Below are 23,714 nucleotides of genomic sequence, written 5' to 3'. Positions count from 1 at the left end.
TGTAAATTTGAAAGAGGCAAAAGAATAACAGAAGACCTTAAAACAAGATAAAAATAATAAAAGTAATCAAGTTCTATCCACAAAAACAAAATGTAGAAATAGAAAAATTTATTACAGCTATAAAATAAAGGCTTACAATAACATTTTGAAATATACCTAAGCACAACTATCATGCTATTTTTTTCTTGGAAATGTATGTAAAATTAAAGTTCTTTAGCAATATAATGATTACCTTATCTAACAATAAGTATAAATGATGAATATTAGTTAAATTATTCAAATATGTTATTAAGTAGTACATCACTAGAAAATAATACAAAAGATTTTATGTTAAACCAAACAATAATTTCATATTGGAAATATACTGATTACATTTGAAAGATATTCAGTAAATGTCATGTTTTAAGTATTATTAGTTGTAAAACAATACAGGATAGTCACTTCCACAATAGCTAAGTTTTGGAAACACTTAAAATCTCTTTAAAAATTCTTCTGAACAAATTCTAGCTCTAGCATTTACAGCAAGTTTCATTTCACTAATCTCTTTATCAATCTCCTCCATAAAATATATGACAAAATCGACCAGCTTATGTTTATACATTTGTTCGGTATGGAAGTTTGTAATCAGGAAGCTGATATGATATCCATCCACCGGTTTCCGGCGGAGAACGATAAAATTTTCCGCTCGCATCATCATGAACCTCATAAACTTTTTACACAGAATTTTCTCTATTTCATCTGCTTGCTTGATCATAATGCTGACTCTTATAGAGTTTATCGATGACTCAATTAATACTTTCTCATTCGCATTCCGTGATATTATCACTGGATTTAATAACAGCTCTTCGCTTGTCCGTACTTCGACTTCAGGCTTGTTGTATCTTTCAACAACTTGCGATGAAAAATGTTCGAGACACATAGCTGAAGTTAATGTGTGGCGTACGGCAGTTAAATAAGGTTTTAAGGTAGCCGACATTGTTGCAAATTATTGCAATAAATTTTTTACCACACCTAGACTTTATTTATCAGTAAAGTTTGAGTATGACACATTTAACATTTGTTTGACGTATGAAATGACATTTGCATTTCGTTTCGACTGCAAATTACAAATCTTAACTTTCAACGATTTAAAAAAATATTAAATAAAGCTATAAAGAATGATAAATATTATATTACCTGTGCATCAAGGCAAATCCTGTATTTAAAAAAATAATTCGACATTAGGACAACATACAAAATGCATTTTAGCTGCTTTACAAAGTGTTACAATTTTCTCTAGTAAAACAAAACACGGAATCTTCAGCTTCCATGTTATTTACTATATGGTAAAATGAGTTTACTTAATAGTGAAATTCTTTAAAGACCTTTGATTAATAAATTATTAAGGAAACTTTAAATAGATAATCTGTTATGGTGCCAATCAGAAAAGGAACGTAAAAAGACAAGACACAAGACAATAATGGCGGACGTTTTGTAAAGTGACGCAAGGGTAACGTTTTACGGCATGCGTTTATTCAATATTTCTATAGTTAAAGTTGTAAAACTATTAAAGAAATTAGCAATAAACACATGACCAATTAGTAAAGTGTCGACGTAAATCACTAGCAATGGCACGTGAATTTGATCACCTTTTCAAACTGCTGATTATCGGTGACAGTGGTGAGTGGGCGAGGCCTATGATCGCCAGTGGTGTTATTACTTCCTAACGTCATTCTGTGCAAAATATTGATAGTTACCGTATTCCAGGTGTTGGTAAAAGCTGCCTCCTCCTACGATTTGCTGACAACACATTCTCCGGTAGTTATATTACGACTATAGGTGTTGATTTCAAAATAAGAACTTTAGAGATAAACGGTGAAAGAGTGAAGCTTCAAATATGGGACACGGCAGGCCAGGAGAGGTTCAGAACGATTACAAGCACGTACTACAGAGGTACTCACGGCGTCATCGTCGTGTACGATGTCACAAACGGGGAGTCCTTTGCCAATGTCAAAAGGTGGCTACATGAGATTGAGCAAAATTGTGATGTCGTAAACAAAGTTCTAGGTGAGTGACTCTCATTCAACTTTGAGTTCTTTGTCTATCTCTTTGTTTCTAATTAAAAAACTATCATTCTCCTAGTTTCTGTAGTGATGTAGTGCATTTGTTATGGTGAAATGCAAGTTTGTTTAGTTAAGGCTAATTTTTCATAATATTGTTAGTTGTATTACTAAGACATACTAATAAAAAGGTTCATCATTCTCTTCGGTTTTTGAAATGAAAAATTCAGATAAATATGTTTTATATTATCTCCATTGCTTCTGTTTTCTAATGACTACAAAGGTCAATCTCTAATTCTATAGCCATATGCATTTTTTGTCATCAAGCAATAAGCAAAAAAAAAACACTAGCATTGTATTATTATATAATAATTTTGTACTTTCCAGTTGGTAACAAGAATGACTGTCCGTCAAGGAAAGTGGTGGTCACCGAGGATGCCCAAAGGTTTGCTAACCAAATGAACATCCCATTGTTTGAAACTAGTGCAAAAGAAAATATCAATGTGGAGGAAATGTTTCTTACTATCACAAAAATGGTAAGTAATTTGTAACAGGTTATTTTAAAATTACTGAATGTTTATAATTGATGTTGCAATGACAATATAGGGGTTCACTTGCATGTAAAATGCAATCCTGTCTCTACCAGTTGGGTAATAATATTTTTTTTTCTAATTATCATGTTACCAAGACCAATAGCCAAAACTTCTTACTTATCTATATACTAGCTTTTACCCGCGACTCCGTCCGCGCGGAATAAAAAATAGAAAACGGGGTAAAAATTATCCTGTCCTTCTCCTGGTTCTAAGCTACCTGCCCACCAATTTTCAGTCAAATCAATTCAGCTGTTCTTGAGTTATAAATAGTGTAACTAACACGACTTTCTTTTATATAGATATAGATATAAATGAAGTTGTGTTAGTTACACTATTTATAACTCAAGAACGGCTGAATCAATTTGACTGAAAATTGGTGGGCAGGTAGCTTAGAACCAGGAAAAGGACAGGATAATTTTTACCCCGTTTTCTATTTTTTATTCCGCGCGGACGGAGTCGCGGGTAAAAGCTAGTTTGTAATAGTTACAAGAAATATAAGTAATTTTTGTCAAGATGAAAAAATTAATAGTTGTAAAAATAAACTAATTGAAAAAAAATATAGAAAAACAATTTTGTAAACATTGACAGAAAAAATCAAAGCTCTTATGTAACGCTAATCTTATCTAGTTTTGGCACTAAGCTTACGATTTCGTAATGTTGATGCTATCTATTTCTTAACAACTAGAGTATGTAGAGTTTAAATTTAGACTATTGGGTCTTAATCATACAAATCTTGGTGGTATGATTAGACTTTTAAGATAGGGCCTGTAATTTGCGTCTGACAAATAAATAATGAATAATGAGCTGCAAAATTTATGTAGTACATAGTCAAAGTAGTATTTGTAGTAAAAAAAAAATATAAAGGATATAATTTAATCTTTAAAAATTAATAATTTTTTATAGCTTATTCCTAGCATAGTACATTCCAATCTTTGTAACAAATGTATAGTCTTATGGAACAAACCATGATGATAACTATTGTTATAATTTCTCATTTATATTCCATAAACAATGACTTGAAATAAAAACAATACTGCATTCTACTTTTAGTACATTGAATATAGACTTTAGAAAAATGTGTAATAATTATGCAATAAGACTTCTTTGAAGGGTTTTCTTTGCCCTCATCCCTAAACATATCTTGATGATTTTTTTTTAATAACAAATGATTGCAAACAAGCAAATCACTTTGCTTAAATAGATAGTGTCCCTTAGCCACATGTCCTATATTCCTATCTAATTTTTAGTATAGCAATTGTTTCCAAATAAGTAATTCTACTGAATTTTTAACTACTCTTTAGTTGTTTTACAGAAAAATAGTTCTAAAATTGGACACTTTTTTTTGCGTGTTATCATATCGACGCTGGAAAGCGTAAACGCTGTAACCCCGAAAGTATGAACTTTACAGGAGAGCCAAAAAATGATAACTCGTGAGCTGATACGCCTACAAGCATGCGGTATTTAGCAATGTTGTGTAGTTTGTGCTAACCTATAATAAAATCATTATCGTTTGATAATGGATGAAATTATTAACGTGTGAAAAACATATTCGCGATTTCAAGGGTTACAGCGTTTATGCTTTCCAGCATCGATATTGTTATTGTTCAATATGTACCCATTTGATACATGTTAATACCCTCCCATAAGATAAACTGAAACACAATTCATTTGTCATCATTAATGCACATTTTTTAATGCTAGATATATTAATAACTTATTTTATTCAAACAGGTACTCAGATCAAAATTAGAAATGAAGGAGAGACAAAATGTTACAGCAAACGACGTAGTCAATATAAAAGGAACCAAAACCAAGAATGTAAAGAAATGTTGCCAGTGACTTTATGCTGGCAGTACACCAGGGATGTCGCTTACACAATGCTCAAACATTGGGACATGTTGCACAACCCTAGCAGGACACCAGTACATTGGCCGAGAGTTTACCATAATTGTCTCATTGTAAGTTGTCACTGCAATGTACAAATATGTTTGATATCCACTAAAAAAACAACTTATAAAATCCTAGTGCAGTTTCTATGGACAGTATACAAGTTGATCTCTATAAAATATAATTGTGGAGGTGTTAGATTTATTGGATATAGCCCTATCAATGTTTTTATAGTTATTGTGACCACCACTATGCAATTATTTACTGTAATTTTGAGTGTTAGTCCTATGTGCTGGGTTGAACAATCTCAATAACGAGCAATCGCCTAAACAACTCCAAATACTAAGAATATTATAAATTCATATTGAATGTAATTGCTTGTACTCTAATAATGTGTATTATGGAGTGTGTGAGACAGAATGTGAAGCATATAAATGTATACCATTAATTTAATTATAAAATCTTATTATTAATTTTGATATTATAAAAATTATGCGTGTTTGGTCCTTATAATGGTCCCTTCACAACGATTTATAGCTTATTTTTTAAAAGTATTATTTTGTTTAACAAGTGTCATACAAGTCCAAATTATTTATTTTTTATTTTCAATATAGAGATCACAAAGTATAAGAGATCATCTTGAAAAGTTATAAATAATTGTTTATTTTCATGTCTATGAAATAATAATGATTGAACAAAACTCTTTGTTACTTTTTTTGGTTTAGTCTATAATTTTTCCAAGATCTTAAGATCATAGGTACATTTGTCTAAACAAATCATAGGTACATTTGTCTAAACTAATGTACCTATGATCTTGGTATTTTATTCAGTAATGTAACATTTGAATATGAAATTGTTCAACACATGACATGTTTTAAGACAATAGCAAGTTTTAGATTAATTTAGGTGAACCCTAAACAGTTTTTTTTTTTTTCAATAAAGATAAGTAGATTGGTATAATGTATTTGTATATTATAACGATTATTTTTTATTGTATCATTCCGTACGTTATTTTTGTACAATGTTTGATTTGGCTATTAATGTTTGTTTCAAATTACATATAAATTGTCTTGCTTTGACATTAAAACCAAAAATAAAAGTGTCTTTTTTTGTGTTAATATCTACAATCATGGGGCCACAGATCTGTTTAACTTGCATATATTGCTTGGTGTAATAGTGCACAGTGTTTTTGTTCAATTTGTTTAATTTCAGTACTCATTATTTTTAAGAAATATTGTTCATACCAGCATTTTAAAATGTAAATAGATGATATATTTTGCCCATAATAAACTAAGTATTTTTATTTGCCTTTTTTTGTCACTTTCAAAATCCTATAAACTCCCGAAACTTAACTAATTAACCAAGTACATATAACCGAGCCTAGGCGTAATGGATATCATAAATGTTGCCTGTCAGGATCATGCACAACAGCTATGTGGCAATTTACGTTCTCCGTAGATAGGGTTGCCAGGTCGCCAAACTTACTAGCCGGACAGACAAGCCAGTTTGGCCGGACATTTGGGTAGAAATGTCGGACACCCTATATTATTTAGGATTTTGTCTCAGTATTAATAGGAACACTCGTTTGGAAATGTAAAAAGCCTAACAAGTGCCGGACACGCTATCAAAAAGCCTACCTATGACCGGTTTTATCCGGACGCCTGGCAATGTTACCCGTAGACAGGTGTAAACCACTGGCGTAGACACGCACTCTTTTTTGTGACTGACTAGCCACTGTTTACCTTGAAGAGGCATGTAAAGTTTCACCGGGCTTGTGGTGGCCAGCTTCGGCTCGGGCTATTATTTCAAGACATTTCTTTATTTTAGGATACTTTATTCGAAAAGGAAGATAAAAATAAAAAAGTTTACCAGTTTTTTTGCTCAAAGTTTACATGAATACTCAAAAGTATTTGATAGGTCAGTGAATTTTTAAAATTTCAGTAGATTCAGTCAGATTAGTCCATCTTTTAGTAGTTTTCCAACATCTTACTTAACCTTGTAACACCAACAACCATAGAGAAAAATCATAATCATACATTCCAGATTTTTTTTGACTTTGACGTTTGATTCGATCGCCATCAATCCATCCATCCGCGAAAATTTATTCAGATCTTAGCAAAATGTCTCTGTGGTCGGCTTTGAATCGCAATGTATTTAAGCGAACTTCTACGTTCGCTTTGGTTGTAGCTGGTGGAACTTTTTTCTTCGAAAGGACCTTTGAGGTCATCTCCGTTGGTATCTTTGAAAGTATCAACAAAGGGGTGAGTACTTAGTTATGTAATTTGCACAAATTTTGACTTAAAATTTGGGCAAACAAAAAAGTAAAACAGAAAGTATAATTGACTATTCGATTTTCCTATGTTAATACTATTTAACAGCTCATTAATTAAATTATAACATAAGTGGTTATTAACCTTGAAAACTAAATCGGAAGTTTTGAAATCAAATTTAGAACTATAAAATAAATTAGGCATCGATTGTAATAACAATAATCTATTTATTATTATTTGTAATGTAAAAATCAAAATTATTTTTGCCCATTCTCAACATTGAATGGTTCATCAATATAGATCTGTACCTAGTATCAATAAAACTAATAAAATAAAAAATCTTCCAGTACACGTTTATAATTAAATTTATATTAAATATTCACAAAATAAAATAATGTAATGGAAATATACCTGTTTAATCACAACTGTTAATACAACAAAATTCAATTTGTAATCTTTATTTTTCAGAAACTGTGGAAGGACATCAAACACAAGTATGAAGAATAAAGTATAACAAAAACAACCATCTTTATTATAATTTATTAGAATAATTGTTACAACTTTCATTAAAGTATGTTAAATAAGTAAAGATTTGTTTAATTTAATACAAGCTTATTAATAGTGACTAGAGAAGTTAGTTTTAAACAATTAGTATACTTAAAAGCTAATTAAAACTCAAAATCGCATGAAATTACAGTCAGATGGCTGACTTTTTTGACCTTGACCACGATTACTTTTCAATTTTACTACATATTCTTGATATAATGCTTGTATGTAACCAAATTTTCACGGTTACATATTGATCACATACTTCTTACACTAACAAAGTTAAATCTAAGCAAAAATATCCAACAAATAGAGATATCTTATATAGAATTTTCGTTCCTGGTAAATTTCTACTTTACTTTACTATTTCATGAAATGTTAGACTTTTTAAATAACATATGTAGTTATATTTATGAGATGATTAAAAGATATAGTTAATTTAAAACTTAACATTTTATTTACGCATATGTAGTAAAACTAAGCTTATTTAAAATGTTAAACATTAAGAAATAATATATAGCAATTAAATAGGAACATATAAATATTTTTGTATGCAGAAATATTTACAATGAATCAAATGTTTTCAACTTAAGTAACTGATAAAAATAAATAATAAATGCAGGAACAGTTCTTTATTATGTGTGTGCTTGGCACAAAAATATTGAAACATATGATTCTTTTGTCAACACTACACAACACTACTTCTATTTTCAATAATTTTTTTGTATGAATGTTTTGGCAGCGGAAACACAGTTTTGTTTGCTTTTGGAGAAACTAGTAACATGTGACTTTAATCATCTAAATACATACATTTTGAATACATTAACATCAATATTTCCTGAATAAATCGACATTGCAATACATAGATTCTAGACAAACTTGTTTTTTGATTCTTTAATAATTTTTCTTTATTTTTGTACCATCTTTAAATCAAAACATAATGTTTACAAGCACCTTAAGGTTTCCAATTCCTTGCACAGTTGTATTCTGTCCGATGTTTAGATGATTGGCTCTGCTGATGTGGAGGGTGCAATGGCACACCTGGGCTGTGTCTGTGTAGGAGTATCAAACTTACCTTCTTCAGCTAAAGTCAACACAATGTCAACTAACAATGGCTGAGCTAGATTCTTGATGGCTTCTTGACGAGCCACCTGCGAAAGAATTATAAGTTACTAAATGTCTTCTAAAGAATTGGATGGATTGCATTGAATGTAAAATGTAAGCAAATTTATTGCTAAGAGTACACTTGTCTAGAAGATACATTTTTTTTGAACAAATATTTCTGTTTTTAGCCGACTTTCAAAAAGAAGGAGGTTATCAATTCGACTGTATTGTTTTTTTTTTATGTGTGTTACTGCGAATCTTCGCCCCTGGTGCTCCAATTTTGATAAAAATTATTTTAATCGAAAGGATGTGCTTGCAGATGGGTCCCATTTTTTTGTTGTTTTTTTTTTTTAAATAACTAGAAGACTAGTAGATACTTTGAATATGCGAAAATTAGGGACATTTTTGCTTTAGGCGTTTATATATCTAGATAATCGAAAAACCTCTATAAATGAATGTCATAGTTCAGTCCCGAACTCCATAAGCGAGAAACTCAGGTTAGAGAAAAACCTTTGAGTGAGTAAAATTTTATGGGGCCTTGAACTCTCACTTATCCAGGTTCGTCTATAATAGTAACACATGGATATGTGTGCTACCTCTGATCTTAAAGTAAAAGCATATAAAAATATGCGTCAAACTTAACTATCATTGAAGATTACTCAAACAACATGCACTAGAAATTAACCAAATCGATAAGAGTACAGAATCCGCGAAATATGAGACGTTATTTTAAAAATCGTATAACTAATTAGTTTATAACCGATATATTTCAGTTTTTTAAATAAAAAAAATGACTATATTTTTATGTATAAATATTTTAGTAGTGAACACCTGCGGTTAAAATATATAAAAGCACTCACACACCAACAGTTAGTACGAACATACGTACATTACGACTCACCACAGCGAACTGGTGTGCAATCATCTTGAGGGCGTATTCCTTTATATCTGTGGCGTGCATGCGATCTGCCGCCTGAAGGATCGCGAGCACATTATCCGGGGATACGTTTGTTTGGAGATTGTGCTTGCAGAATACTTGCAGACGATTGTTTGTGAACCCTAAGAATAACAAGTATTTAAAGATGCACACGTCCGCACGCTACGGTGACAGCTGACAGAATGCGATAGTGCTGCCATCATGACATCGAACACTAATTTATTCAAACCATAATAATTTCTACACAATTTTATTTATTCTAGTTTTTAAGTCCTTTATGTTTGTTTTATATTATTTAAGTACATTTGGAATAGCGCTTAACATCAGCAGTGACATTTAATTGACATTATGCCAGTAAACACTAACTGGCGCCAGTGATCGAAAACAGTCCATGCCAAGTCAGCGAGACGTTAGATTTATGCAACAGCAATGCGACAAAAGGTTTTTTGAAATTGCAGTAAACATAAAATTCTGTTTATTTTACTGGTCGCTTGGGTAGCTGCTAGTCTCTGTTGTAGTTTACGTCTCTGAGTGTGTCTGTTAGTCAGACTTACCATAGTATATGGGAGCTTGGAATAGATAGAGGGAGTCCTCAGTGGGCATGTTGGTCTCTCCGTAGTAGATGTAGCGCAATAACGAGTCGAAAGCTGGCTCCGATGGCACAGAGTCACAAATTTGTATCTGATAGAAAATAACCAATAAAATTTTAACATACATAACCTCAAAAATAATTATAAACAGACTTAAAACTTGTAAGTGCAGATATTATTAAATATATTGCAAAACTATAATCATCCTGCAATTTTTAATATTGTTACTAGTAGACCAAACGAACGGGAGACATAATACAAAAACTATGATGTATATCTTACTAATATTATAGTTGTGAAACTTTAAATGGATGGATGCAAACATCCACAGTAACAGAGAGACAGCTAGTAACAAATTACTAGCTGTTTCTCTGTTACTAGTTGAATCTCACTGAAATTTGACATATAACATAGTCTAGAAGAAAATATATACTAATTAATGTCCTTATATTAATGAATTTCGCGCGAACAAAGTCGTCGAGCAACAGTTGGTCTACTATAAATAATGATACCTACATTAACAATGTTATTCCTAGGCGAGAATGATCTAAACATGGCTTCAAAGTATGCGGCGCGTGCGGCAAGTATGGAGCGGTGGGCGGGCCGGGACACGCCCCCCACTCGCAGCGTGACGTCACTCAGCTCCGCCCCCCCAGTCAGGAACATGCACAGGTCCTGCTCCAGTGTTGTACCTGCTGTTGAGAACATTATTTACACTTAAAAAAAATAAGGAATAAAAACTTGACAGGTGTCAAGGGACACCCGGATGAAACGAAGTTCCTATGAATTTACGTTATATATTGTCACGTCGTTGCCATGGTTACTATAGCAAAAAGTGTCGTGACAACTTTTCGTAAGAATTTTTTCCGTCTAGCCCCCTTTCACAACGCGCGATAAGGAACTTCGTTCCAATAATTTCAGACATGACACAGTTACGTTAAAATGAATATTTCACTTTAATACCTCGCTCCGGAGAGCACTTGCACGCTGCGCGATTGGATACGGATGTTTTCCTTTACTAAAAATTATAAAACATGACTTGATTTTTTTTAACAGTAAGTCTTGATTATGTTTTAAGATAATTTGAAGAAAATGCTTTTATTTGGTACGCCAAGACACAGTTGTATATCTACCGAGTGCATCGTCAGCGGCGTCAATGTTGGGAGGTTTGAGCGGCAGAGGCTGCTGTCGTCTCCGGATGATCTCCACCATCAAGTTGCGCTCCATCTGCTCAAACTCCTTCGACATCACGATCGGAGTGAAGTTGTAATCTTTTATTATGAACCTGAGAAAAAAAAATAAAGAATCGTGAAATGTTTTCATGTAAAAATGTGGACTGAATATACAGATCATAGATATAATACCTCTAGATGGAGTATTTCATACAAGTTTGATATTTAATCGTAAGACAAATTTAGTAATGTCAATAGTGTAAGTGATGTAAATCCAATAAATTGAATAGAAATTCCAAATTACGAAAAAGATGGCATATAAAAAAAATTAAAGTAAAATAAACTAAAACATGCTATTTTACTTTATTTTAATATAATCTTTTTCTAAAATAAATTCTAACAAAAAAACATTTTTAATAAACACAATTGTGTTCTATTGTTTTTAAAAAAAATAATTAGTGTTTTTAAAATGTAAATATTATTAAACTTACATAAACATAAGAAAAGAGGTTGTATTCAATTGATTTTTTATGATAATGACAACACTAAGGAAACATATCACAAAAAAGACCTCCGGAAGCCTAACACAGCTCACTTATATGCCCCGAACAGTCCATCTAGACATATAGATCTATGATACATATACTAACCGTAAGCAGTATTCCTTGATGCAGCAGAGGTTAGACACATGTGCTGCATGCAGCGCTTTAAGCACATTGCCTAGGCAAAGGTTACCACGAAGAAACTTAGCACATAATCCACAGAGACGTGGAATGTTCAACCGTAGTGATAAACGAAGCACCTCCATTACAAGTTGGATTGTATCATCTGATGCTGGTCTTTCTTCAATCACTGAAAATATAAAACAAAATGGCGTCAAAAAAAACATAATAGTAGCCTGTGTTCGAGCAAGCGGCCACATGAATTCGCCAAAATGGCGAAGTGACCGCTGCCCATAGACATTCGCAAATGCAGATGCGTTGCCTACCCTCAATCGACGAAGGAGACGCACAAAAAGAGAATATTTAACCTTCCTATGCATCTCCTCCTCCATCAAATCCACCTCCCCTTCCCATCTTTTCCTTATAAGAAAAGAAGTGAGAAGGGAAAGAGGACTAAAATGAGTCCTCCGGTATCACACTCATCAGACTGTACGCAGAATTACTTCCACTTGAAGTCTTCTGCGTGGTCGTGGTATTGGAGATACCTTCAAACATCCATCTCTCCATCCATACAAACATTCGCATTTATAATATTACTAAGATAAGATATTAACAGTTTTTTTCTACTAACGTGTTTCAGTGGGATCAATTCTATCAGTGTATATATAAGTGAGGACCATGCGGAAGGCATCAGGCCTGGCCTCAGGCAGATGTATGACGAGGTCAGGCTTGCCCTGGTAGTTGTAGGGCTCCAGAGGCTTCGCTTCACCCGCCGCCACGCGCGCAGACAGTTCTTCACGAGCTTCCCTATAACGTCAAAGTATTTTAAAATTGTTTTGTCTCTGATGTAATGAATGTGCATTGATTTTATGTAAATTCGTTGTAACCGCTTTTATCGTAAACGACTTTACTTATTTTGACGAAAGAAGTGTCTTTCAATTGGAATTCTTATCCTGAGCGTCATAAGGTTACAGTCAGTCTAGATTTTTGATGTGAAACATCTATAGGATGACTTGTAAACCGAATTGTTGGCGTGGCGACGCTTGCCGTGGCGACGGGTCGCCACGCTATACTAAGGTATACATATATATATATTATGTGTTTGGTTTAATAATATTTAATATTATTTATCATTATCATTATTATTATTATTTATTTAATTATAATATTTAATATTTTATGCATGTTATTTGTACACACACGATGTTTCACATCTGCCAGGCGTCCCATGACGGCTCACAAGTTTTTTTTTGGTTGTTTAAGTAACAGATAGTAATAAGTTTTTTTTAAATGAGTAGTATGAAGTCACATGATCTTGTCGCGCAGACAGGTGGAGCGCGCGGCGAGGAGTGCCTGGTGGGCGAGCACGGCGGCAGGCTCCTCCCCCACCAGCAGCAGCACGTCACAGAACTGCTCCGAGCGCAGGATGCGGCCCAGGTCCTCTTGCAGCGTGCAGCGCGGGTAGTTAGACAACTGAAAAACACAGTTAACACGTTAACTGCCGCCTCGTCTGGCGAGTTCATTCACAATAAAATGTGGTAAAGAAGGTGTTAAGTACATTTAATACTACACTACATCCGTCGCCACAGTCTAAATAAATAAAAAAAACAAACAAGTTATAGTATAAGTAATTTAGTATAGTAAATGGTAAAAAAAATATATATATAATTAAGTCAAATTATATATATATATATATATATATATATTATATATATATATATATATTATAATAAGTGTATATATATATTAATAAGTAATATATATATATATATATATATATATATATATTAAGCAGGAACAAACAATGTACCGCACGGATAATATTAATAAAAAAAAAAGATAACTAAAACCTGTGCAGAAAAGAGTACGGACCAAGCGTCTGTAGATGTGATTTTATAAAATAAAAAAAGTACATTTAATAGTCTGACCTAAGTTATCGCTAGCTAGTATAGTTGTTTTCACATATCATGACGACTCCTAGCTTCGCTTGATTTGCAGCGCAGAAGACAATGTTAAGTGTGTTGGAGAAGCGGGGCGAAGTGAAGTAATTCTAGATAAATAGAAAGGAACTATATAATGATAATAGTAAATACCTGGAAGCGGTAGAGCTCTCCGCTGCGTACATTATTATCAACAGTACCACCGAAGATGTACATGGCGTCGCCGACCACAGCACCGGCGTGGAACAACCGCCCCGACGGTATCTGAGACTCCGGCGCCGGCTGGATCATGGACCTGCAAACTTTCATACATTAATACAATGTTTCAACATCTAATCGTACTCTGAGTAGAGAAAGGGACGCATAGGAAGGGGACATATTCCCTTTATGTCTCCTTCTCCGTCGATTAATGGTAGTTAACGCATCTGCAATTGCGGATGTCTATGGACAGCGGTCGCTTCGCCATTTCACCTTATCTATATATATAAAAGAAAGTCGTGTTAGTTACACCATTTATAACTCAAGAACGGCTGAATCGATTTGACTGAAAATTGGTGGGCAGGTAGTTTAGAACCAGGAAACGAACATAGGATCATTTTTACCCCGTTTTCTATTTTTTATGCCGCGCGGACGGAGTCGCGAGCGATAGCTAGTATTATAAATAAAATATTCGTGTCACAATATTTGTTACCATACTCCTCCGAAACGGCTTGACCGATTTTTATGAAATTTTATATACAAATTCAGTAGGTCTTAGAATCGGCTACTATCTACTTTTCATACCTCTAATAAGTTTCTTTCAATTGTGCGCGGACAGAGTCGCGGGCGACAACTAGTATATAAGAAATAGTTTTTTTTTTAAAATATGTATGATGTATATACCACATTTGCGTGTCGAGGTCGAAGCAGTATACGTCGGAAGGCATGGTGCTGTCAGCGGCGCCGCCGAATACGTATAGATGTCGGTTGTGAGCCAGCATTGTGTGCCCGTAACGTCGCGCCGGCGCAGGACCTGCGCTGCGCAGCAAGTGCTCAGTGCAGATACGACTCCAACTAAACATTAGATAACATTTCAAGGCATAAATAAAAAAAAAACATTGCAAATACTATTTAACAATTTTCATTTACAATTACCACGAAATATTTTTGCTACTTTTATACGTCAGACATGATTTAAAGAGAAGAAGCTTGAAGATTCAATCTCTCCAAATAAATACTGAATTTACTTCTTTCTTTGCCTTACTAATATTATAAATGCGAAAGTTTGGATAGATGGATGTTTGTTACAAAGTATCTCCAGAACGGCTGCATTGATCTCGATGAAATTTGGTATAATCTGAAAGAACACTTATGCAACTAATAAAGTTTTTGTTAAATTCCGCGCGGATGTATTGCGGGCGACAGATTTTAATCACTTAAAAAAACAAAGACAATGGTCTAAATACAGAGTATACTAACGTATGTGTTTCAAAGTCGAACTGGAAGAGTGCGTTAGTGATCTTAGCACCGCTCTGTCCGCTGAAGACGTACATTTTTCCGCGCGCCACCGCTACTGGGAAATTGCAACAAGTCGGAGGACACTGGCCCTTCTGTTCCACGCGTTCCCATTGACGGTTCTCACCCTACATACACAAATACATATAAGATATATATCTAATATATAAAATTCTCGTGTCACAGTTTTCGTCACCGTACTCCTCCGAAACGGCTTGACCGATTCTCATGAAATTTTGTGAGCATATTCAGTAGGTCTGAGAATCGGACATCTATTTTTCATACCCCCCCCCCCATTTTTTAACAGCGCGCGGACGGAGTCGCGGGCGACAGCTAGTAAAAATATATAAGCATCTTCACTACTTCCATTATGACATTGATATCTTCCAATCAGAGTAGATAGTGTGAAAAGTTACTAATATTTTGTCATACGTCAGAAATTCATACAAAATATGGTTTATTTGGGAATTAAACTGTCAAATATAATCAAATATAACTTTATTTATTTTTTATTATTTATTTTTATTTTTTATTTATTATTTTTTATTATTACTATTATTTTTTTATAAAGGTGCCAGCTGAAAACCAGTGCAGGGGCAGTTTAGTCTGTCCCTGCTTCGCTGAGCTGGCTCCCTTTTGCCACACTGTGCCTTTTATGTGTCTGTTTTTCTTTTTTTTGATTTTATATATTTTTTTTTTGTGTGTGGCAATAAATGTTTCTTTCTTTCTTTCTTTCTTTCTTTCAAATTGTCACATATAAAGTTTGTAGGATAAAGAAAAACGTTTAAATCAAAGGTTTACTGATGGTTATTGAAAATGAAATGTTAAGTAAAAGAATATGTACACTCACAACTAAGTTAACAGTCCACATATCATTGAGTCGTGCGTTGCCGTCGTAGCCCGCGAAGATCCAAAGCTTGTCGTCGTACACTGCCGCACCGTGCGCTGACCTTGGCACTGGCTCCCTGATAATATCCAATAAATATATACACTATACATTTAATACATCCATACTTTACATAACAATATCCGTTAATAGCCAAACTTTTATATAAAAAATATAATAAAAAAACTATTACAGTAACACCACAACAGAGAGTTTTACGATCTGTTCTTTTTTAATATCTTCTAAGGAATACGGTATTTTTGACTTCCAGCCAAATACACATTTAGGTTAATGGCTGTCAGACAGTAAACTAATATATTTTTAATTTTTGGCACATCATTAATCTAGATTTGGGTGAATTTCACATCTTTCTTTTTTTATATGAAAAGGTGGCAAACTAGCAAGCCTGAATTCGACGAAATACTTACGCTCCAGTAAATCTCCACTGTACCCACTGAGCGCTAGGAAACTTGTATTCAAATAGGTCATTTTTATTGGTAAGGTTTGAATTTGCAAGTATATCTCCAGTATAGCCCCCAAACACAAACATAGAAGACATGTGAACCTGAGAAATAAAAACTACAATAGAAACATATAATTACAATCATCATCATTATCATCAGCTCACTATACGTCCACATTGAGGGGCTCGGAGCCTACTCTAAGTTAAGGGTGACCATGCCATAGTCAACCACCCTGGCCCAGTGCGGGTTGGTTGACTTCACACATATCATTGAATTTCTTCTCAGATATGTGCAGATTGCATCACAATATTTCCTTCACCATAAGAATTAAACAATCTAATTTATACAATAAATGAAACTGATGTGTCCGTACGTATTAACGAATAAAAATATATTCCGTGAACATGATGTTGCGTTGCCTACGAAAATCCAATTATCAAAATTTTTGGTATGTCTGTCAAATCTGCTTTTGGTCAGTATAATTTCTGATACAGCTGGAGGTATTTTGACTTTGTAACTCACGAAGTCTCGGACGATTGTTAGTTAATTCGTGATTTCTACAATTCTCATAGTCGTTAAGTGGCTTCTATGGGTGTCCCTTGTTATGTAAAATGTATGCTAAGCAACTGATACTCTTTTGTATAACTCTATGTACAGCTGTTAATTTGACAATAGATATTGGCTATTTTATACTTACTACAGCGGAATGATGATACCGTGGTGCCGGAGGAGTGCCCATACATCCTGTCTTAGTCCAAGACATTTCTTTGATATCAAATCTAATCAGATCATTTAACATGGACTTTCCATTATCACCACCAAATACGTAGATAGCATCTTTGTATGCCACTGCTGTATGTTTGCTTCGTCTGAAAAAATTATATCAACTAAATTTAATAAGCAGTATACAGAAACCCCTCCCAAAGGATATCTATAAATGTATATAAATGTATGTATGCTTTGCTTGGAATTAATAGCTTTTGATTTGTTCCAACTTAAATGCACCTGTTGTAGTTGCTGGGACTTATTCTTATAGACTTATTGCTAGTTTGAATCCTCAGCAACACTAAGTGCAACTATTAGCTCCAAAATGGCAAAAATCAAATATAAAAAAAAAAAACAGTTTATAGCTTGCCATTTATCAGTGCCTCCTCTCTATTGTTGTATATAATACATGTCACTATTCAAAGTCACTGTAGTATTTTTCCGAGCCAGCTTAGCTTTATCTTCTGCTACCATTACAATCTTCACAGATTGGTTTTGAACGTTGTGTATAAGCCGAGCAATTAATGAAATAAGTGGTCAAATAATGAGTGCATTGTGTTGCCAGCACATATATGTCCCTACAAAGTTTCTCAGAGCCGACTCAAGTTATGGCTGACTAGGCCTTAGCCAATGCTGACCCACTGCGAGTTGGTTGATGATTGCATTAAATATAAATAGTAAATATATTTACCTGGCTCCAACAAACTCGTAACACTCAGACATACGTTTCCATTTATGTACAGTTTCGAATGGACCAAATTCCATTCTAAGGTTTATATCTAATTCATTAGGATTCCGCAGCTGTTCTGTTATCATTTTTCCAATGTTTTGCATGTTGACTGCCTAAAAAAAAACAAAATCAAAAGTGGTTAAAAACTATTTATTTACAGCTTAACAATATTTATACAATCTATAAATGGGCAAATATTTCAAGTGCACCATAATTTCCTTGTTTGAAAATTTTTCCATTATTGTAAAATTTCAAATTACTGCTTAATAACTGAGTAAGCACTTACCATTTTCGCGTTTACTTTGTTTTGCTGTAAATAGAATAAAGAAACACTTTTAGCATAAACAACGAGCTAAACACTACTATTTCGAGAGCATCAGTAAAGTAGAAAGAATTCTTTACGTAAATAGGTCGAGATAGATTTATCCTATTGGTCATTGACTTTTACCGGAAAAAATTAAACCAACTAACACTTTTTAGTTTCAAAGCATTGTTTGTAAAATCTAATCTATAACAATTGAGGATGGCGCGTAGCCATGATATTTTGATATTGTATTAAGAAAAAACTATAAATTGCACATACTTTAACTCGTAAGCGTTACTTTGATCAGCAAAGAGAATATGAAAACAACTAAAATATAAATTGTAAATATAAATAAATCAATTTTCTTGTAAATCAATAATTCAAACTTTTATAAAGGTCAAGGTTAATGAGGCAAAGGCTATTAGTTTTTCAGCTACATGTTTTCTTTAATATCTGCCAAAAATTTTGTTGTTACTCCTATGTTAAACAGTTTAATTTTTTTTATTTATTATTTATAAATTACTATCCCTTTAATTTCTTATTGTTAACGTTTATTTTTTATGGTAATTTTCAAAACGCAATTTTTTTTTAAATCCCACGAGTCACACGAAAGCTAACTGCCTGTTTAATAATCTGTGCTTCGTTAACTTAACCCAAGTTTGTTTCTTTTGTACATTTGTATTTTTGAAAAGCATTATAAAAAGAAAGTAAACAATTTTCCTTTGTGGCTTTGCAATGTCTTCTCTGGTAAATTAATTTAGCTTTTAATGTATTAATAGATTAAAGATATATATATTAGCATGTAAATTTAAAATTTAAGATTTGTTCTTATGTTCAGAAAGAAGAAAGCGTGCGGCGCAACAGCGAGAGTGAGGCCGGTGAAGTAGAGACGCCAGAACACGACCCTCACTTCGATCCCATCGTATCTTTACCTCTCGTGGACATTCATACTAATGAGGAAGATGAAGAGGAGCTGGTAAAGATACGAGCTAGGTTGTACAGATATGATACTAGTGACCACGAATGGAAGGTACAAATAGTAACTTTTTATTTTATTTTTCTCAACACTGCTTTTATCCGTAACACATAATTATGTAGTTTGGTTTGATTCTATTGTATTAATATCAAAATATTAAAAAATGGCTTGATTCTTAAGTCACTACAATTGATGTACTTGTGGTATAACAATTAATATCTTCATACATTTTTAGGAACGAGGCACTGGAGATATAAAATTATTGAGACACAGATCTAATAACACTGTCCGAGTTGTTATGAGACGGGATAAAACACACAAAGTGTGTGCTAACCACTTTATAACACCTGATATTAGGATGAATGTACACTGTGGATCTGATAAGGCTTTCAACTGGTCTGTATTTGCTGACTATGCCGATGAAACTTGTAAACAAGAGTTGCTTGCAATAAAATTTGGTAACCCACAGAGTAAGTTCTTAACAATATGGGTATTTGCAGTTGATAGTTTTCCTAATTGTTTATATAGTTTTTGTTCCTAATTAGCCACTTCTTTACCTCCTTCTCTTATGAAAAGAATATTTTGTTAGGTGCTCTTTTATTGTTTTAAAGGGTTTTTTTTTACCTCAAAAAGAGACAAGTTAAATTCTATATGTGACTGCCCCTACACTACATTAACTGCTAAATTATATTTTTAATTAATGATTTAATTTATAGATGCCGAGCTGTGGAAGAAGAAATTTGCAGAGGCCCAAGAAATAGTCAGGACAAAATGCAGTTTGTACACCCAAGATCAATCTTCAGATGATGAAAGTAGTATCACAAGAAGTGAAGATACAGATACTCCAGAACCTAAGATGGTGGATAGATCACCCGAGGAAGACAGCAAGAGTGAAAATCTAGATATAAAAGATGGTGTGGTACTAAAGTTGAAGGAACTTAAAGTTGATGGTGAAAAAGTTGAATAACTTTGATGAACTTCTTATTCCAATAATTTTAAAGATGACATAAGTTTTGACATACTTAACATAGGAAATAAAATAAATTACAAGTGTACTTGTTATAAACATTATGAAAGGTTGAAGAATATTTTTTTTTATTAGGTGTGACAAGAACTGAGAATTGACAACATTAAAAAAAAATTGTGGAATATTACTGAGAAAATGGATTTGATAATTGTTCAGATGTGTTATGTTTAAGCATGCATTTATAATTACATAAGTGTTAATATAGCATATCATTAGTATTTGTAGTAAATTGATCTTTTGTTTAAAATTGATGAGAAATAACATTAAATTTCATATTTTAAATCATTAATCTATAAGAATATGTTTTAATCAGACATCTGGACATACTTGAAACATATTTTTTTCTTTGTGTTCTTTTCACTAAAATTAAGACTTGATTCGCATGTGTTTTTCGGGATATTTTTTTTTCTATCTGATAAGTTATAAGTATGAAATTTTATGGATTTTCATAATAACATTGAGCATAATAAGCCATAATTATTCAAAACATTCTATCCAATGGAATTGTACTAATCATTCCCCATTATTGAATTTGTTGGATCAATACTGGCTCTTCAACAAGTTCAGTAATGTATCTTGAACCAATTTGGTTGGAGTTATCTATTTGGTCATAAGTATGTCATACTTAATTTCTTGGCGTGACTGCCAAAGTTTATTTTAAGGAATTTGATGTCTATTACTTCTGATTTGACTAGACCAGATCCATTGGTCTTGCATTTGTCCGTATTATTAAAAATTTTTACAACATTGAAATGAATTCAATGCAATTTGCTAAAATAGACTCGGACATAATTTTGCATGATAAAAATATTACCTTGAGATATAGATATTATACTTTTGTAATAGTCCTTATTTGTGGTTTTATATCATAAATAAATAATAGAAATAAATGGTTTTTCGTATTTTATTTTGTGTTGGAACCCTTCACACATAACAATAAGTAAGCATTGCTTCATATTTAGTGTCAACAGCACTCGTAACTTGCAGTTTAAATGCAAGTCCTAAAACTAGTCATAAAATAAATCATTCACTTCCTTTGGTACATTTAATTATCCTAAAATAGTGTATAAAATTAAAATATAAGTGGATGGAATGAAAATCTGCACAAACAAAACAAATTACTTATAAATAGCACTCTGATCATTTTTTTAAAAATTCGGTAATTTTGTTGGTATACCACTTATCAATAACCAAAACTTGATCTTACTCCTTTTTAACACTAAAAAATTAAGTTTGATAGCACTATAATTTTTTTGTACGAAAGTGAGGTCACCAGGTGAGTTGGTGACAGTGAAGATGCAAACATCTCTTTCAAATACTATAATAGATAAAAGGTATGATCAAATATTAGTTGAGATAATTGAACAGCGGTATAGCCTTACAAATGTATTTCTTAAATCACAAGTCATCTTTGACAACAGATTTTTGCTTATCTAGCAGTTGGAAAGATTGCAAAATATTAAGTCTAATGCCTAATTCCTTCTTCTTTTCTTCAGATAATTTACCACTTAAAAGTTTCTTAACTCTCTCATTTTCTAATTTAGTAAATTCATCACCCTTTTCTAGACTTTTTTCCATGATCAGTTTGTAGATTTTCCCAGCAACTGCATCCTAAAAGAAAGTAAAAAATCATATAAGACATCTTTTAATTATATGTATGTATTCTACTGTTATAACTCAAATAAAATATTTACCTTTTCTGGAATTTTCTCTAATGCATCTTTTGTTTCTTTTAATATTTCTTTCTTTTTGTCCTTATCTGCTTGCATAAATTTAGCAGCAAGCTTATCAAGTTCTTTAACACAGCCAGGTAAACTTAAGTACAGCCCAGTTTTTTCTCGGACGAAGCGCCGCAGCTCGTCGGCTGAGAAACCCTTTGAGTCGTCGAATAGAATAGGTTCACTTTTGCCTTTAACAAATAGCTTCACTATTGGGAAATTATCCTTTGTAGCACCGTATTTCTTAGCAAGCTCTTCGTTATCTTTTTCCCCGTAATCTTTGACTCCAACTTCAGCCACTAAAAGGTCCTCAACGTCTTTAGAGTCCTTTGCGAGCGCCACGAATGCATCATGTTTGTCACCATAAGGGAATGCTACGTCGAACTTTACTAGTGAAGCTTCAAATTTATTGATAACTTTATGAAAAGAATACTCATCCAATTCAACAGAACCACTAGCTGCAGATGCCTCAGTAATAAGAGTTGCAGATAAAATTGCCCATACAAATAATAAACAACGCTTCATTTTCGGTCTCTAAAAACCAAGAAACACTTTTCTAGAATATCACGCTATTCTCCTTATCACAAACGAGTATACTTAATGAAATTCAGTTTAAAACAATCAGCCAAGAATATCAGGACGCGGTTTTATTGACACCGGCGCAAGCATGTTTTGTTATCCATTCCAAAGAATGAAAACTTGATTTGTCGTTCCGTTTACTTGGGTCTTTTTTTTAATGACGAAATCTTCGTCGAAAAATTTGCGAACCAAATAAGTCTTACAGTTAATTACAAATTTGTAGTTATCAATAGTATAATAATAATGAAATAAAAACCATGTTTTAATTTCCTCTTGTTATAATTACAAGTAATCAAGCGAAATCATAATTTTTTTTGTAATGATAAATTGTCGTAAGCCGGAATGTTTTCAATAAAGCTTTCTTATTCGCCGATGTCACTTACCGTGGGTCTTATTGATTGGTCGAAATTAATGTGCTACGTTTTCTGTTACATTTACATGAAAAAAATAAGTATCGAAATCTCAACGAGTTCTTGAAGAATTGGGAAATTGTAACAAGAGGGGGAAATTTCAGTAACTATAAAAAATTGTAAGGGCACTTTTATAGTTTTAGATATTATATTTGATTTTTATAAGAAACTCGAAATTGAAAAATCTTTACACTCCCGCTGAACTTTTATTTTTTTACTTTGATCATATTATGTGATATTAATATTGATTAATTCATGATTATTTGATGATGGTATTTAATTATTTCAAAAACAGTGATTTTTTAATTTGAACAGTTGTTAGAACCCACAGCAGCTAATGCTGATGCTCGACTGGTCTAATACAACGACCACAAAGAACAGAACACATAGAAAGACAGGCGTGAAGCAGAAGAAATTTCGCAACTTGTTTGGTGAGTGTGTGTCGTGGAGGTCAAATCTAGTAGTCTTTCCTTTCCTACACTTTTCTTTTCAGGAAAGGATAGAACGGAGAAGTGGTCTCGGCGAGGTAGGTGACTGGAAGGGGGATATTCTTTTTCTCTGAATCCCCTCCTCTGTCCGTTTAAGACGGGCAACGCTTCGGCATCTTTTCAACAGGTTGGA

General features: G+C 33.0%; 6 protein-coding genes across 7 annotated transcripts; 3 read left to right on the top strand and 3 right to left on the bottom strand.

Moving 5' to 3' along the window:
- Positions 1-400: 400 nt before the first annotated feature.
- Positions 401-1,079, bottom strand: LOC106714584 (actin-related protein 2/3 complex subunit 4). The gene has a single exon (XM_014507660.2). It carries the CDS (start codon positions 974-976, stop codon positions 470-472), a length of 507 nt encoding a protein of 168 aa, XP_014363146.1. The 5' UTR covers positions 977-1,079; the 3' UTR covers positions 401-469.
- A 374-nt stretch (positions 1,080-1,453) lies between these two features.
- Positions 1,454-4,955, top strand: LOC106714559 (ras-related protein Rab-35). Its single transcript, XM_014507633.2, has 4 exons — positions 1,454-1,659; positions 1,747-2,046; positions 2,427-2,575; positions 4,364-4,955. The coding sequence occupies exons 1-4, from the start codon at positions 1,608-1,610 to the stop codon at positions 4,469-4,471; spliced, it is 609 nt and encodes a 202-aa protein (XP_014363119.2). The 5' UTR covers positions 1,454-1,607; the 3' UTR covers positions 4,472-4,955.
- Positions 4,956-6,558: 1,603 nt separating this feature from the next.
- LOC106714587 (cytochrome b-c1 complex subunit 9) lies at positions 6,559-7,378 on the top strand. The gene is made up of 2 exons (XM_014507663.2): positions 6,559-6,780; positions 7,258-7,378. Exons 1-2 carry the CDS (start codon positions 6,640-6,642, stop codon positions 7,294-7,296), a joined length of 180 nt encoding a protein of 59 aa, XP_014363149.1. The 5' UTR covers positions 6,559-6,639; the 3' UTR covers positions 7,297-7,378.
- Positions 7,379-8,055: 677 nt separating this feature from the next.
- On the bottom strand, positions 8,056-18,774 carry LOC106714607 (leucine-zipper-like transcriptional regulator 1). Of its 2 annotated transcripts, none has more exons than XM_045683076.1 (16): positions 18,366-18,774; positions 18,041-18,192; positions 17,282-17,453; positions 16,549-16,685; positions 16,085-16,199; positions 15,199-15,362; positions 14,623-14,793; positions 13,894-14,035; positions 13,110-13,273; positions 12,432-12,607; positions 11,789-11,990; positions 11,100-11,251; positions 10,483-10,661; positions 9,931-10,057; positions 9,329-9,498; positions 8,056-8,486 (listed from the first exon to the last, which is right to left on the bottom strand). In XM_045683076.1, exons 1-16 carry the CDS (start codon positions 18,366-18,368, stop codon positions 8,334-8,336), a joined length of 2,379 nt encoding a protein of 792 aa, XP_045539032.1. In that variant the 5' UTR covers positions 18,369-18,774; the 3' UTR covers positions 8,056-8,333. The 2 variants fall into 2 exon arrangements, with proteins under 2 accessions (XP_045539032.1, XP_045539033.1); XM_045683077.1 differs by having other exon boundaries at positions 9,341-9,498.
- Positions 18,775-18,996: 222 nt separating this feature from the next.
- LOC106714608 (ran-specific GTPase-activating protein) lies at positions 18,997-20,478 on the top strand. Its single transcript, XM_014507697.2, has 4 exons — positions 18,997-19,130; positions 19,222-19,413; positions 19,595-19,829; positions 20,076-20,478. Exons 1-4 carry the CDS (start codon positions 19,119-19,121, stop codon positions 20,324-20,326), a joined length of 690 nt encoding a protein of 229 aa, XP_014363183.2. The 5' UTR covers positions 18,997-19,118; the 3' UTR covers positions 20,327-20,478.
- Positions 20,479-21,282: 804 nt separating this feature from the next.
- On the bottom strand, positions 21,283-22,796 carry LOC106714566 (endoplasmic reticulum resident protein 29). The gene is made up of 2 exons (XM_014507640.2): positions 22,081-22,796; positions 21,283-21,997 (listed from the first exon to the last, which is right to left on the bottom strand). Exons 1-2 carry the CDS (start codon positions 22,627-22,629, stop codon positions 21,785-21,787), a joined length of 762 nt encoding a protein of 253 aa, XP_014363126.2. The 5' UTR covers positions 22,630-22,796; the 3' UTR covers positions 21,283-21,784.
- Between the last annotated feature and the right edge of the window lie 918 nt (positions 22,797-23,714).

Source organism: Papilio machaon, chromosome 21, assembly GCF_912999745.1.
Source record: "Papilio machaon chromosome 21, ilPapMach1.1, whole genome shotgun sequence".
NCBI lineage: Eukaryota > Metazoa > Arthropoda > Insecta > Lepidoptera > Papilionidae > Papilio > Papilio machaon.
The sequence above is the reverse complement of the archived record's forward strand: the minus strand, read 5'-3'. Positions and strand labels throughout refer to the sequence as shown.